Source organism: Venturia canescens, chromosome 5 (genome assembly GCF_019457755.1).
Source record: "Venturia canescens isolate UGA chromosome 5, ASM1945775v1, whole genome shotgun sequence".
NCBI classification, from domain to species: domain Eukaryota; kingdom Metazoa; phylum Arthropoda; class Insecta; order Hymenoptera; family Ichneumonidae; genus Venturia; species Venturia canescens.
In genome coordinates, this window is record NC_057425.1 from 17,696,184 (window position 1) to 17,710,354 (window position 14,171).

The window sequence follows — 14,171 nt, forward strand, 5'->3', positions numbered from 1 at the left end:
CGAGTAAAAGTCTGCTTCTAAAAAAACTATCCAAAAACCAAACTCATCATACACTTTATGAAAAACCTTCTTCGTTATCATTCAAAAGAATATCGAACCTCGTAAAAACACGCTTCCTTCCAAATAATTATTACAAAATAATTCACAAAAATGACGTCTCAAATGACCATCTCAAATGCATTAATGAATAACCTCGAACCTGTGATATGGAAATACGTAATCTCAAGACGTTCCGCTCAAAGGAACTGAATGTTGTCAAATAAGTGCAAAAGTGAAAAGTACATTGCATTGAGAACCGAAAAAATACAAATGTAGTATATTTAAAGAAGATTAAAAAATACAAATAATCAAATGATAAACAAAAGAAAAACAAAAACACAAAAAAATCGCAAACACAAAAAGTTATAATAACAAAAAATTACGAAGATTTTAACTTACTGAATAGTCAACTAAATTATTGAATTTTAGCCGTTGTGAAATCATGTTCTAATGGGCTTTGAGAATACTCGTCTGCCTCAGAATGTTTTAGCTAAATTATTAAAAGATCGACAACCATAAAAGTTACAAAATCTTGCTTTTAAGCAATTATATAGAAGAACAATGCCACCCATTTTTTTTTATAACCAGCACATATAAAACTGTGGTTAATTTGGAGTTGAGAATACTCTTCCAGCCCAAGGAGTCCTGACTGAGTTACTATTCGACAGTAGAAACTTATAAGGAAACCGAAATCTTCCTGCCCATGACTTTTTGAGAAAATGGCTAATCCAAAATATCATATCAAAGGTGAAGTCATTTTTCACTTTATGATAGTAGAGATTTATAAGAAAATCGATTCTTCTCCGACTTTCAGGATCCCCTGGTATGATTCACTACATATTCGACGTCGATTGGATCGGTACAAGTTATTTTTAAATACGTGTTAAAAGTACTTGTCCGGCCCTTAACTTGATTTGCGAGAAAAACGCAAAAACCCGTATCTACTATTTTTTTGCCCTCTTCGAAATGTAATTAAGTTCATCGAGATAGGTGCAATACTTTTTTTGTTATAACGATTTTGTGAATTTCAACCCCTATAACTTTTTTCCTATGCAACCCTCCGATATGAAACCAGTTGCATTTTTCATCGTTTATCATTAAGATAATTATCCATTTGGGTGCATTCTATTATCTCAGGTGAAAATAGGTGAAACCTGAAAAGTACCCCTCGGAGGTCTCAACTTTGAAGGGTGATTTCAACCCCTAGAAACGTTTTTCCGCCGATAAAAAAAAATACGTGTCTTTTAGATTTTGATGTAGAATAACATATTTAAATTTCATCAAAATCGAAGGACGTCAGCAGAGAACCTTTCCTTGTCAGTCAGGACTCCTTGGGCTGGAAGAGTATTCTCAACTCCAAATTAACCACAGTTTTATATGTGCTGGTTATAAAAAAAATGGGTGGCATTGTTCTTCTATATAATTGCTTAAAAGCAAGATTTTGTAACTTTTATGGTTGTCGATCTTTTAGTAATTTAGCTAAAACATTCTGAGGCAGACGAGTATTCTCAAAGCCCATTAGAACATGATTTCACAACGGCTAAAATTCAATAATTTAGTTGACTATTCAGTAAGTTAAAATCTTCGTAATTTTTTGTTATTATAACTTTTTGTGTTTGCGATTTTTTTGTGTTTTTGTTTTTCTTTTGTTTATCATTTGATTATTTGTATTTTTTAATCTTCTTTAAATATACTACATTTGTATTTTTTCGGTTCTCAATGCAATGTACTTTTCACTTTTGCACTTATTTGACAACATTCAGTTCCTTTGAGCGGAACGTCTTGAGATTACGTATTTCCATATCACAGGTTCGAGGTTATTCATTAATGCATTTGAGATGGTCATTTGAGACGTCATTTTTGTGAATTATTTTGTAATAATTATTTGGAAGGAAGCGTGTTTTTACGAGGTTCGATATTCTTTTGAATGATAACGAAGAAGGTTTTTCATAAAGTGTATGATGAGTTTGGTTTTTGGATAGTTTTTTTAGAAGCAGACTTTTACTCGGACAATTTTCAATTTCCTTTTTCAATTTCAAGAAACAATGTATGATTTTATTTTTTGAGGGTTCAATCATGTTTTCTTGAGCTGCTATGACGAGCTTGTAGTTTTTTATAGGTGTTGAATTTTTTTTGATCATAGTTTTTCATACGTTGTAATGAATTAATATTTGACGAGGGCTGTCCAGGGGACATAAATGTACTTGTCTTCAGTTTTTCACAGCATTCATGCTGTATTTCATGTTTATTTGCCGACTTTTTGTGCACCGTGAACTTGAAATTTAACAAGATATTAAAAAATCGAAATCATAATAGTGAAGACCGGTTCATCTCTTCTTTATATTACGACAATATATAGATGTGATCTGTTATCGTTGATTTATTTCTCAATTTGTTCTAAGAAAAACACATAACTATTTTTGGCATTTCTCGGCCAACTTCTTTTCTCGACCTTAGTATCATCCAGAGATCGTTAAAAAAAAATTTTTTCATTTTTAATTTTTACATTGATCAAAAATGCACATTGGGAAAATAATTATTATCAGTTGATTAAAAATTTAAATCAGTCATTATTTCAAATTACATTGTCAATTGAAAAACCAATTTCTAATTGATGGAGAAGATATTGTCAATTGACTAACCAATTTCCAATTGATGGAGGAGATATTACCAATTGACCAACCAATTTCTAATTAATAAAGGTGATATTGCCAATTGACGATAATTTTTCAATTGATCCAAAATATTCTGTCAATTGATCATATAAAATTCAATTCTAGAGACATTTTTAACCAATTGGTAGATCATACATTGTCTGGTTTACGCATACATAGTATGCGATACGTCCGTGAAGATCTTCGACGCTTAGGTCTATCGGCTCCATGATTTTCGATGTCTAGTTATTTTTCTCCATGGTTTCCGATGTCTAGGTCGACGGTTCCATGGTTTTCGATGTCTAGGTATATTTCTCCATGGTTTTTGATGTCTCGGTATATTTCTCCATGGTTCTCCATGTCTAGGTTGACGGGTTCATGGTTTCCGATGTCTAGGTCGACGGGTCCATGGTTTCCGATGTCTATGTCGACGGCTTCATGGTTTTCGATGTCTAAGTATATTTCTCCATGGTTTTCGATATCTAGGCATATTGCTCCATGGTTTTCGGTGTCTAGGTATACTTCTCCATGGTTTTCGATGTCAAGGCATATTCCTCTATGGTTTTCGATGTCTAGGTATATTACTCCATGGTTTTGGATGTCCAGGCATATTGCAACATGGTTTTCGATATCTAGGTATACTTCTTCATGGTTTTCTATGTCGAGGAATATTTATCCATGGTTTTCGATGTCAAAGCATATTCCTCCATGGTTTTCGATGTCTAGGTCGACGGGTCCATGGTTTCCGATGTCTAGGTCGACGGATCCATGGTTTCCGATGTCTAGTTCGACGGATCCATGGTTTTCGATATTGACAGGTCGACAGCTCTATAGCTTTCGATGGCTAGGTCGACTCTTCTGATTTTCGAAATTATGAAAATCTGACATCGGAATTGTGCTCAGCAGTCACAAAAACTCTCGAGAAATAATTTCAGGTTAATGGGATTGATTTTAAGAAAGTCCTTCAAGATATTATATTTGACACTTTAAATTTTTGAAATTTTAAACATTCGACATCAGATTTCTGCTCAGCGATCCCGGAAACCTTTCAGTAACAAGTTTCGGGCCAATTGCATTGTTGTTCAAGAAATCATTCGAAATATCAGATTCATCACTTCGAATTTTTGAAATTTTGAAAAGTCGGCGGTAGATTCATGTTCAGCGACACCTCTGAATAACAAGTTTCAGGCCAGTTGGATCAATTTTTCAAAAAGTGGTTTGGAATATAAGATCCGCCATTTTGAATTTTTGAAATCTAGGAAATCTGATACTGGAATTACGCTCAGCAGCCCCAAAAACCCCCGATCTCCATCAATCTATCGTATTCCATGTATAAATTGTATCGCTCATTATCGATAAATATATAATCATTTAACAACATTGTGGGCGAATTGACGAAGAACGATCTGGTCTTCATCGATTGACCAAAAACTTTTTATTTAATGGACAAATTTACGGCATTTGGCAAAACATTCTCCATCAATTGGAAAATTTCCGTCAATTGGCAATACATTTTTCATTAGTTGCCAATAATTTCCATAATTGATCATTTCATTTCCACAAATTTAAACTGTTCAATCAATTGAGAATCGACTAACGGTGACTTCCAAATTCTCAAGCATTTTGCAATACCCCCTGTCCAATTACTACTTTTTCAAGAAAATAACAATAGTGTTCTTCGTGATTCTAATTTTCGGAGAATGAATAATAACTATCAAAATTCGTGGCAAAAAAATTATTGGGGCTGATATCTGCTTTGACATCGAAAACAATGGAGCCACGGACCTAGACCTGGAAAACCATGAATCCGTCGACCTAGACATCGGAAACCATGGACTCATCGACCTAGACATTGAAAACCATGGAGAAATATACCTAGACATCGAAAACCATGGAGAAATATACCTAGACATCAAAAACCATGGAGAAATATACTTAGACGTCGAAAACCATGGAGAAATATACCTAGACATCGAAAACCATGGAGAAATATACCGAGACATCAAAAACCATGGAGAAATATACCGAGACATCGAAAACCATGAAGCCGTCGACATAGACATCGGAAACCATGGACCTGTCGACCTAGACATCGGAAACCATTTAGAAATATGCCTAGATATCGAAAACCATGGAGAAATATACCTAGACATCGAAAACCATGAAGCCGTCTACCTAGACATCGGAAACCATGGACCCGTCGACCTAGACATGGAAAACCATGGAGAAATATACCGAGACATCAAAAACCATGGAGAAATATACCTAGACATCGAAAACCATGAAGCCGTCTACCTAGACATCGGAAACAATGAACCCGTCGACCTAGACATGGAGAACCATGGAGAAATATACCGAGACATCAAAAACCATGGAGAAATATACCTAGACATCGAAAACCATGAAGCCGTCGACATAGACATCGGAAACCATGGACCCGTCGACCTAGACATCGGGAACCATGGACCCGTCGACCTAGACATCGGAAACCATGGAGAAATATGCCTAGATATCGAAAACCATGGAGAAATATACCTAGACATCGAAAACTATGGAACAATATGCCTGGACTTCGAAAACCATGGAGAAGTATACCTAGACATCGAAAACCATGGAGCAATATGCTTGGACATCGAAAACTATGGAGAAATATACCTAGACATCGAAAACCATGAAGCCGTCGACCTAGACATCGAAAACCATGGATCCGTCGTCCTAGACATCGAAAACCATGGAGCCGTCGACCTAAGTACAATTTCACATCCGCATTCTCACCAGCACTTCTCAAAAAAATAGAATTCGAATTTGAGTTCAAAACACCACTAACTCAATATCATGCTCATGATATCTTTAGTATATAAAAAATGTATGATTACTAAATGATTATTGAATTAAAATACCACTAACACAGTAACTGCGCACTAAAATCAGTGAGCTTTCACATCACGATCACGATCACAATATATATAGGTGTCATCCATGGTCACGATGTTAGGTCAACTTGGACACTGACGGCGTTCCAACCTCATTATTTCATGCACATAATAGAAATGTCAGACACGGAAATATATAGGTATACAAAATATGTTTGGAACCAGATATCCCTAGTTCTTGAAACAAATAAACATCAAAAATGTGTGCGAAAAAATGCACAATTTTCTGATGAAATTAAAAAAATAATAATTAATATTTTTCGAATGCGTTAAGCTACAGAGTTGCAAGAGGTCGCAATCGATAGAAAAAAATAAATAAAAAATACGTCAAGTTGAAATATCCTATGAAATTCTGTGATTATTATTTTATTGAAGAAAGAAATTTTCGAAACAAGTAGAAAAGCGATGGCTCCTGTAAAGAGTCTCTGGCAGCGACGTCATAAATGTACTTGTCTTTGAGTCACTACCGCGACTCTAGATTATCATTCCCTTATGTAAATTTTGGCGATCTTGAGTATTGTTTCTTTTTACTCTATTTCTTTTTCTCCGATGCAATTATTATTAAATTATTATCTCTCAAAACTAGTCTGTAAGTCATTAATTGATTAAGCAGCAGCCAAATGGTTTGATCTGATGTTGTTATCATTATTTTTATTTTATTTACCTCTCTCACTTTTCGTATCTTGGAATTTCTATCTGTATTCGTAATATTATATTATTCAGTATTTTTTCTTTCTTTTTTTTCTTTCAATTTTCGTTCAATCTATGCCTATTCTGAGTTGTATACTCATAGTTAAGTTTAGTTTAAGGCTTGTAATTGTAATGTTTATTGCGTAAAAGTTTTACTAAGGCATAATAAATATCATCATCATCATCATCATCAGACTTGTCGATGTTTATTATTGGAGAATATAATAAAATAACCCAAAACAGGAATGTCGAAGGAGAGCAAGCGACTACAAAAGTATAGAAAGGCAGTATAAACGCATAATCTGTAAACGCATGACAGATTATTCGAAAGTGCTTGATTACAAAATTTCTATTGGCAATTCGAAACTGAGACAATCAATATTTTTTTTCGTATTGCATTGGTGGATTTTTTATCCATTAAAAATATTAAATTGATCATAACGGAGAATTTTAACTTCAATTCCAACAAAGTAAAATTTAAGTTCGAAATAAAATATGTCCGCGTGTGTGTATGTGTGTATATTAGGGTGGTCATTATATTTGGGGTCAAAATTTATTTTGACCTTTCTGCCCCCTAAACCGGTTCGAAATACATAAAAAGTAATGCTGTAATTTTTTCAGATTTTTGAATCAATGCTTAATCCTCGACCACGGGGGTTGAAGTTTTTCGTTTATAATACATGGAATTTTTCTGCGTTTGTGGTCACGATTTCACTGTGGGCCTCAATCCGTTTGGAAAATCTTGAAATTTTCAGAAATTATTTCACAAGCATGTTGCTACACGGAAAAAATTTCCAATACTCCTACCCTCAAAATGTTGTATAGTATCACCATACTAACCTAATTAAAGCGCAAAACGATAATTTTGGACACACAATTTCAAGTGAGCAGTTTTAACTAAGGAAGAAAAGAAAAATTCTTCAAAATCTGATATAGGGGGTTTTTGAGGATGCTCTTTCAGAGTCTGGCATTTATTTTGTAAAATTAAATTAAAACCTTCAGTATTTGCATTTTGAATTCGAAAGTCAACAATTTTTGACGTTTTTTTCCCTGAAAATCGATTTTCGTTACTGTTGCTGCACTCAAATAACCATATCATCGCCAGCAAAAGTGTTCTCATTGTCTGACCTTTCCAAAACACTGGTTGGAACCAGTATTATAAAAGTATGTATAAATACTCTTTCCTCACTCAGTCTTTCCAAGATGGCGGTTTTTTCAAAACAGCATGATGTATATTTGCGTGATTTTTTTTCCCGAAAGTCTCAACGTAACAAAGAAATATTACAGACAAAAAGTATTGAGCATCGTCTAAAGAATACGTCTGATTTTTATCAAAAATTTTCTAGCTATTTTTGTATTTTTCAATTTTGACAATTTTTGGAAAAATTTTTTAAATTCAGAAAATAGACACACGTATTTTTTAGATGATTCTCAACAATTTTTGTTGTCAAATTTTTTTGTAAAGTTAAAACTTTTCGAAAAAAAAATTATTCTCCGTCGCATAATAAATAGGTTCATAATTTTGTTCTCAAAAATTTTCAACTTTAAAAAAAATGTTACATAACAAAAATTGTTTGAGAATCACCCTAAGAATGCGTGTGAATCTTTTCAGAACTTTTAAAATTTTACAAAACATCGAAATTGTAAAATACAAAAATAGCTAGAAAAATTTAAAAAAAAATCACACGTATTCTTTAGATGATTCTCTATACTTTTTGTTCTGGAACATTTCTTTGTTATGTTGAGCCATTCGAGAAAAAAAATCATGCAAATTTTCATCATGCTGTTTTGCGAAAACCGCCATTTTGCAAAAATCAAGTGAGAAAAAAGTGGTCATCACCAGTGTTCTGGAAAGGTCAGTCATTGAGAACACTTTTGCTGGCGATAGTATGATTATTTGAGTACAGCAACAGTAACGGAAATCGATTTAAAGGGAAAAAAACGTGAAAAATTCTTGACTTTTCAATTCAAAACGCAAAAATAATGAAGATTTTAATTTAATTTTACAAAATAAATGCCATATTCTGAAAGAGCACCCTCAGAAACTTGGTATGTCAGATTTTAAAGATTTTATCTTTTGTTCCTCAGTTAAAACTGATGTGTACTGGAAATTGAGTGTCCAAAATTGTTATTTTGCGCATTAATGGGTTAGTATGGTGATGCTATACAACATTTTGAGGGTAGGAGTATTGGAAATTTTTTCCGTGTAGCAACATGCTTGTGAAGTAATTCCTGAAAATTTCAAGATTTTCCAAACGTATTGAGATCCACAGTAAAATCGTGACCACAAACGCAGAAAAATTCCATGTATTATAAACGAAAAACTTCAACCCCCGTGGTCGAGGGTTAGGCATTGTTTTAAAAATATGGAAAAATTACAGCATTATATTTTATGTATTTCGAACCGATTTAGGGGGCGGAAACGGTAAAATTTTGATCCCAAATAACGACCACCCTAGTGTGTGTGTGAATATACCTAAACCAACTTGCATGTTCAATAAAACGATTTTTATTTTCAAAAAAACTGATTTGGCTTAAGGGTTTTGGTTAAAAGTTTGTGCTTCTAGTTTGATTTTTATTTGAATGAGCAATTTGAATGAAAAGTGATGGGCCGGGCAAGTACTTTTAGCACATATTTAAACATAATTTGTACCGACACGAAATCGACATCGAATATTGTGAATACCAAGGGATCCTGAAAATCTGAGAAGAATCGATTTTCTTCTAAGTATCTGTCACCATAGAGTAACAAATGACTTTTACCTTTGATGCGATTTTTTGGTAACTTTTTGAGTCACTAGAACTTTTTCAAGTTCCGGATGCTTCCCGTAGGAATGAATTTCTCACGTTCTATTTGGATTTTTTTTTCCTTTACAATATAATTACGGATTTGTATTTCTTCTAAATATAATGTTTTTTTCACGATTTGTGAAAGCTTTTCTTAATTGTGTTGTTGAAATTATTTACAGTTGGTTTCGTAATTTTTTTTACATACCATTATGTTTTTAATTTTTTTCATTCGTCATCCGATGTACTAGTCACTTTTGCATTTATTTGACAACGTTTTGTTCATTTGAACACCAAACGTTTTTCATACATTAACAAGATTTAGCAGATTCAATTTTTTTTATTAATTACGTTTGAAATGGTTTATTTATGACCTTTAGTAATGAATTGCTCATTTGAAGCAAGTTTCGAGAGAATAGATCGAACAACTTCTTATAAATCATCGTACATTTGTGGTTTGAAGTACATGAGTGTCACACGGGGTTCAGAAATACGCGAAAATTTCTCCTTGTAAGTACCGCCTTTATTCAGTTGATGAGCCCAGCGTCTCAACTGGCGCGCCGACTTGACAAGTTTGAAACTCTTTTGTACTGTTTCTATTTCCCTATTTCGTTTCGTTTCAGCACTTCTCCAAAATTCTACCTTTTTTTGTTTGTACTCATGGCTCAAATCTTCTTCATCGTCAGTACACGTTTCAAGGCTTAATGGAGATTCTCCAAGACCCCATTCGATGTCATTATCTTCGACAGGTTCTACTATGACATCTTTAAAAGGTTCTTGAAAATCTAATGTCGTATCTTCCACGATTTCCAACCGATTGAACTCTGCCATAGAAGCCTTCAGAATTCTCTCGAAACTTTCTTTCAATTCCACTTCATTATTGTTAACAGGACTGTCAGGAATGTTCATTACTTCAAATGTAAGAAGCAACAGTCTTATTACGTTCATTGGGTTGATAGACATGTTAATGACAATACGTTATTCACAATAGCGGACACGATAGTGACAGATCAACAATCAAACAGCAACTAAACTTCTGGAGTAATATAAAGTCAGTTTTAGCTTCTTCATCTTGAGTGGGTGGTGGCTTAATCTGACATCATCACAAAAACAGATTTTTTTTGTTTTTTGGATATCTCTCAAGCATTAGGCTGAGCAAGCTGGCTTTTTTAAGAATACTTGGCTACGAGCCGCTATAGCGATTCTTGATATGAATAAGAATATGGTAAGGCTGGAGTCAGCTTTGTTTGCCTTCTGGACGGAGAATTGTCGATGCGACTCTCGATATTTGAGTTTTATTTTGTTTTCGTAAATCATTCAAAATAGAAACTTATATAAATAGAACGAAAACTAACACTTCTCACGTAAAGCATGTCAAAGTATTCGATTCTCTATACGATTATGATGTTAGCCAATGAATATGTGAAATAAATATTATTCAACATATAAGTCGATACGCAATGATAAAGGAACCATATGAATTGAATGTAAACATTTCGATGCGCAAAGTGAAATTCAAGATTTTAGGACTGGTTTACCCCCTTAATTTTTTTGATCCGAGGAAAACCAAAAAACACGTCCATTTTATTTTTTTTTGCTCTGCAAAATGGCATTTCTTTTATTAAAATCGGATTGTAAGTTTTTATTATACGAAAAAATTCTGAATATTCGGGGGTGATTCACCCCTTTGCAGTAAGGGTGCATAAGAAGTTGGACATGTCATATTAGGGTGTCCGTTATTTACCAAGTCGGCTATTTTGGCTTGGGTATAGTCAAAATCGTTTCTTTGTGACCTAAAAACAACTTTAGTAAAGAGAAAAAATTTTTAAGATGCCGTTTAACGCTGCCTAAACAACGATACTTTTCCCATTTAATTAACATGGGGTTTTTACACTTTTTAGCAAATAATTTTTATTTGGCTTATTATACTCGTTAACTGACCAACAAGGCTTGATTATGCTTCTATTATGATCCCTAAAGACAGAGAAATTTTCACATTGGCGTAAAAAAATTATTACATAAGTTTTAAAAAAGTCAAAATTCATCATTATCCATTTTTCTTTTATTTCAAATTCTCAATCATCAAATAAGCTATAAAAATACAAATTTCAATATCTTAATACATAGGTAAATCATTGTACTTTTAACTTTTTCGTCAGGCATTCCTTAGTAGCATTTGGAAATTCATTTTTATACTCTTTTATTACTTGGAGAAGATACTGTTTTTGATTCTCATCTTTAGCTAATACATTAATGTATTCTTGAGTCAATTGTACAGCTCTCTCTGCTACATCATTAACAACTTTAATATTCTTAGCAATCTCTAATCCTTTCAAATAATCATCATTTCCATACCACGTCTGAACTTCCAATTCGAAAAAGCTCGTATTAATATTAAACCTCTTAAAAAAGTCTAAAGTATTACAATTTACAAAATAATCAATTTCCTTTGTTTGTAAATTTTTTAAATCATTATCATTGTTTATAAAATACTTTTTGGGGCAACCAAATTCATAAGCCGTATCTAAAGACAAAGCTTTGACCATTTTGCGTTTGATGTGATCTGATATATTTTTATCAAAAAACGAGAGTGCCACCACTTCTGGGCTCAAGTACCATAAATGATTTTTAATTTTTTTCAAGACAGCTTCGGATAAACATTTATCAATTGTTTTATAGGCATAGACTGCTTTCAAAAATTGTAAATCTTGGTTTGGAGCAGCTATAGCAAGAGGTGCCGTATACCAAAATCTCACATATATAAACACGACAAATAAACAAACGTCCAATAAACTTTTTTCTTCCTCTTCTGAAAGAATAAAAACATCTCGAAAAATGTAAATTTTTAATGAGTAAATGGCTTTCGACATCCAACGAGCGTGATGGAAAGCTCCAGGCTTATAAAGATTAACATTTTGATGGTCGACGGTACCAAGAAATATTCTGGACAGTTCAAGAAGCTCTTTGTAATCATCGCGGGGTAAAACAGTTGCTAATAAGTTTTTGATGACTAGATCAATTTCATCAACTTGATTGATCAATTTTTTGTGAATTCTATTTCCTTCTAATCCATCTTTAAATTTATTTTTATCAATTGTACTCCAGCAGCTCTGAAACTTTTTAAACAAAGGAACGTTTGGTCCTGTAGTACCTGGTAGTTTTGCAGTGAAAATACTGGTCAGAGTTAGCTCATATATGTGGTGTCGGCACGGTAGCCATAATAAATCCGTTTCTAGCATTTGTTCTAATAATACTGCGGCTCCATTATTGCAACCTAAATTAGAAGCGGTTGTATCACAACAGAGTGCTTTTATTGATTCTGTTAAGCTTAAATTATTAAGAACACTATAAATTTCTTCAGCTTGAGTTTTTCCTTTTCCGTCAGGTAAAGCAGGTACATTCAAAAGTTTTTCCACCCCATTATTACTAATTAATATAGGGACCCGATCAACTTGTTTACATGAAACCGTATCTGGTATAAGCTTACCATCCCAATGAAGAACAGCTGCAGTAAACTGGACGTCACCAAATAATTTTTGGAGTTTTAAAGCTTTTTGTTCACGAATTTTTTTTCGCTGTTCGTTATAAGACGTTTTGTTCAAAATTAAGGCCTTAGTATCAACCTCTAGAGCTTCAGAGATCGCAGATATTATGCGGACGGAATTTCTATAAGAGACTTTACAATTATCCAGTGTAGCAACCACGTTCTCTGTCATAATGTTAACAGTTCCTCTTTCATTCTTTTTATTATAATATCTTCCACCTGGATCAAATTCTGACTGTTGACTTGGTGGTGACGAAAAAGTTAGAGCTTCTCCACTAGACATTGTTCCACTTGTGCTTGTCAAACTCGACGGTAAATAGTTAGCTAAATGAAAATAAAATATCTATTATTGTTAGATCAATGCACTTAATAAATAATTTAAAGTAATAATTGAGTTTAAACCTAATACCTGAATTTTCCCTTAGTAATTCAGCATCATTCAACTGGTGCTGAATATCAAAAGATCCTGTTTCGATGTTGTCAGAAGCTAACACTTCGGTGGGCTGATTATCATTAACAACAAGCGGATTATTAGGATTTAATACTTCAATAGGGCGATCGTCAAGTCGTTTTTCTAAAATAAAATATATTTTAAATATTTAGTCACATAAAGAAGTAAATTTAGGTATTTTATAAACGTTTTATTCATTAATTAACTAATATTTTATTACAATTACCAGATAACTTAGTTGAATTTCCTTGTTGATTGGCCAAATAATTCAAATGAAATTGTCTTGCTGATCTTTGATCGATTAGAAAATTTTTTGTTTCATCGCTGACCATTTCAAAAACTTGACATCTGAACATAAATAAGGAATTTTTGAGAAAAAAGACGTGATATCAAACCATAAACTTCCTCTAGGGGAAAAAAGGTTGGGACAAGTACATTGATGGTCCCTCGTTTGCTGATAATTCCATCCATAAAAAAAACTTTAAAAAAAAATTATTTAAAAAAAAAATACAAAACAATCCGAAAAAAATTTCACAAATCTTGAAAAAACATTATCTTTAAAAAAAAGTAATCTGTATCTATTTTTTAAAGTGTCCAAAGAATCAAATAACAAGTAAAAAATAAAAAACCGAAAAATCGCGCTTGAAATCATTTTGGAAACCGATGCCTCATTTTTCTTATTTGATTCGAACAGCTAAATCAATTTAAAAAAATTCCATCTAATTTACGTGCAGCAATAAAATTTATTATATCAATTCGAGGCCAAGTATTTTCTAATAAATTGAAAAAAGTTACCATTTGAGTTACGTGCAGCACTAAAATTTATGATATCAATCGATGGACAAGTAATTTATGAGTAACTCCAAATTTTGATATTATTAAATTGGTGTAAGAAGCTTTTAAATCCAAAAAAAATCATATGCAAGCTAGTCATTGCTTACCTTTTGGTGGCAGAGACTTATAAGAAAATCGATTCTTTTCAGACTTTCAGGAGCTGCTGATATTATTCACAAAATTCGACGTCGATTGGATCGATACAAATTATGTTTAAATATGAGTTAAAAGTACTTGTT

General features: G+C 33.0%; 1 protein-coding gene across 1 annotated transcript; it reads right to left on the reverse strand.

Moving 5' to 3' along the window:
- Positions 1–11,159: 11,159 nt before the first annotated feature.
- Positions 11,160–13,487, reverse strand: LOC122410554 (uncharacterized). The gene is made up of 3 exons (XM_043418761.1): positions 13,325–13,487; positions 13,057–13,221; positions 11,160–12,971 (listed from the first exon to the last, which is right to left on the reverse strand). The coding sequence occupies exons 1-3, from the start codon at positions 13,452–13,454 to the stop codon at positions 11,236–11,238; spliced, it is 2,031 nt and encodes a 676-aa protein (XP_043274696.1). The 5' UTR covers positions 13,455–13,487; the 3' UTR covers positions 11,160–11,235.
- Between the last annotated feature and the right edge of the window lie 684 nt (positions 13,488–14,171).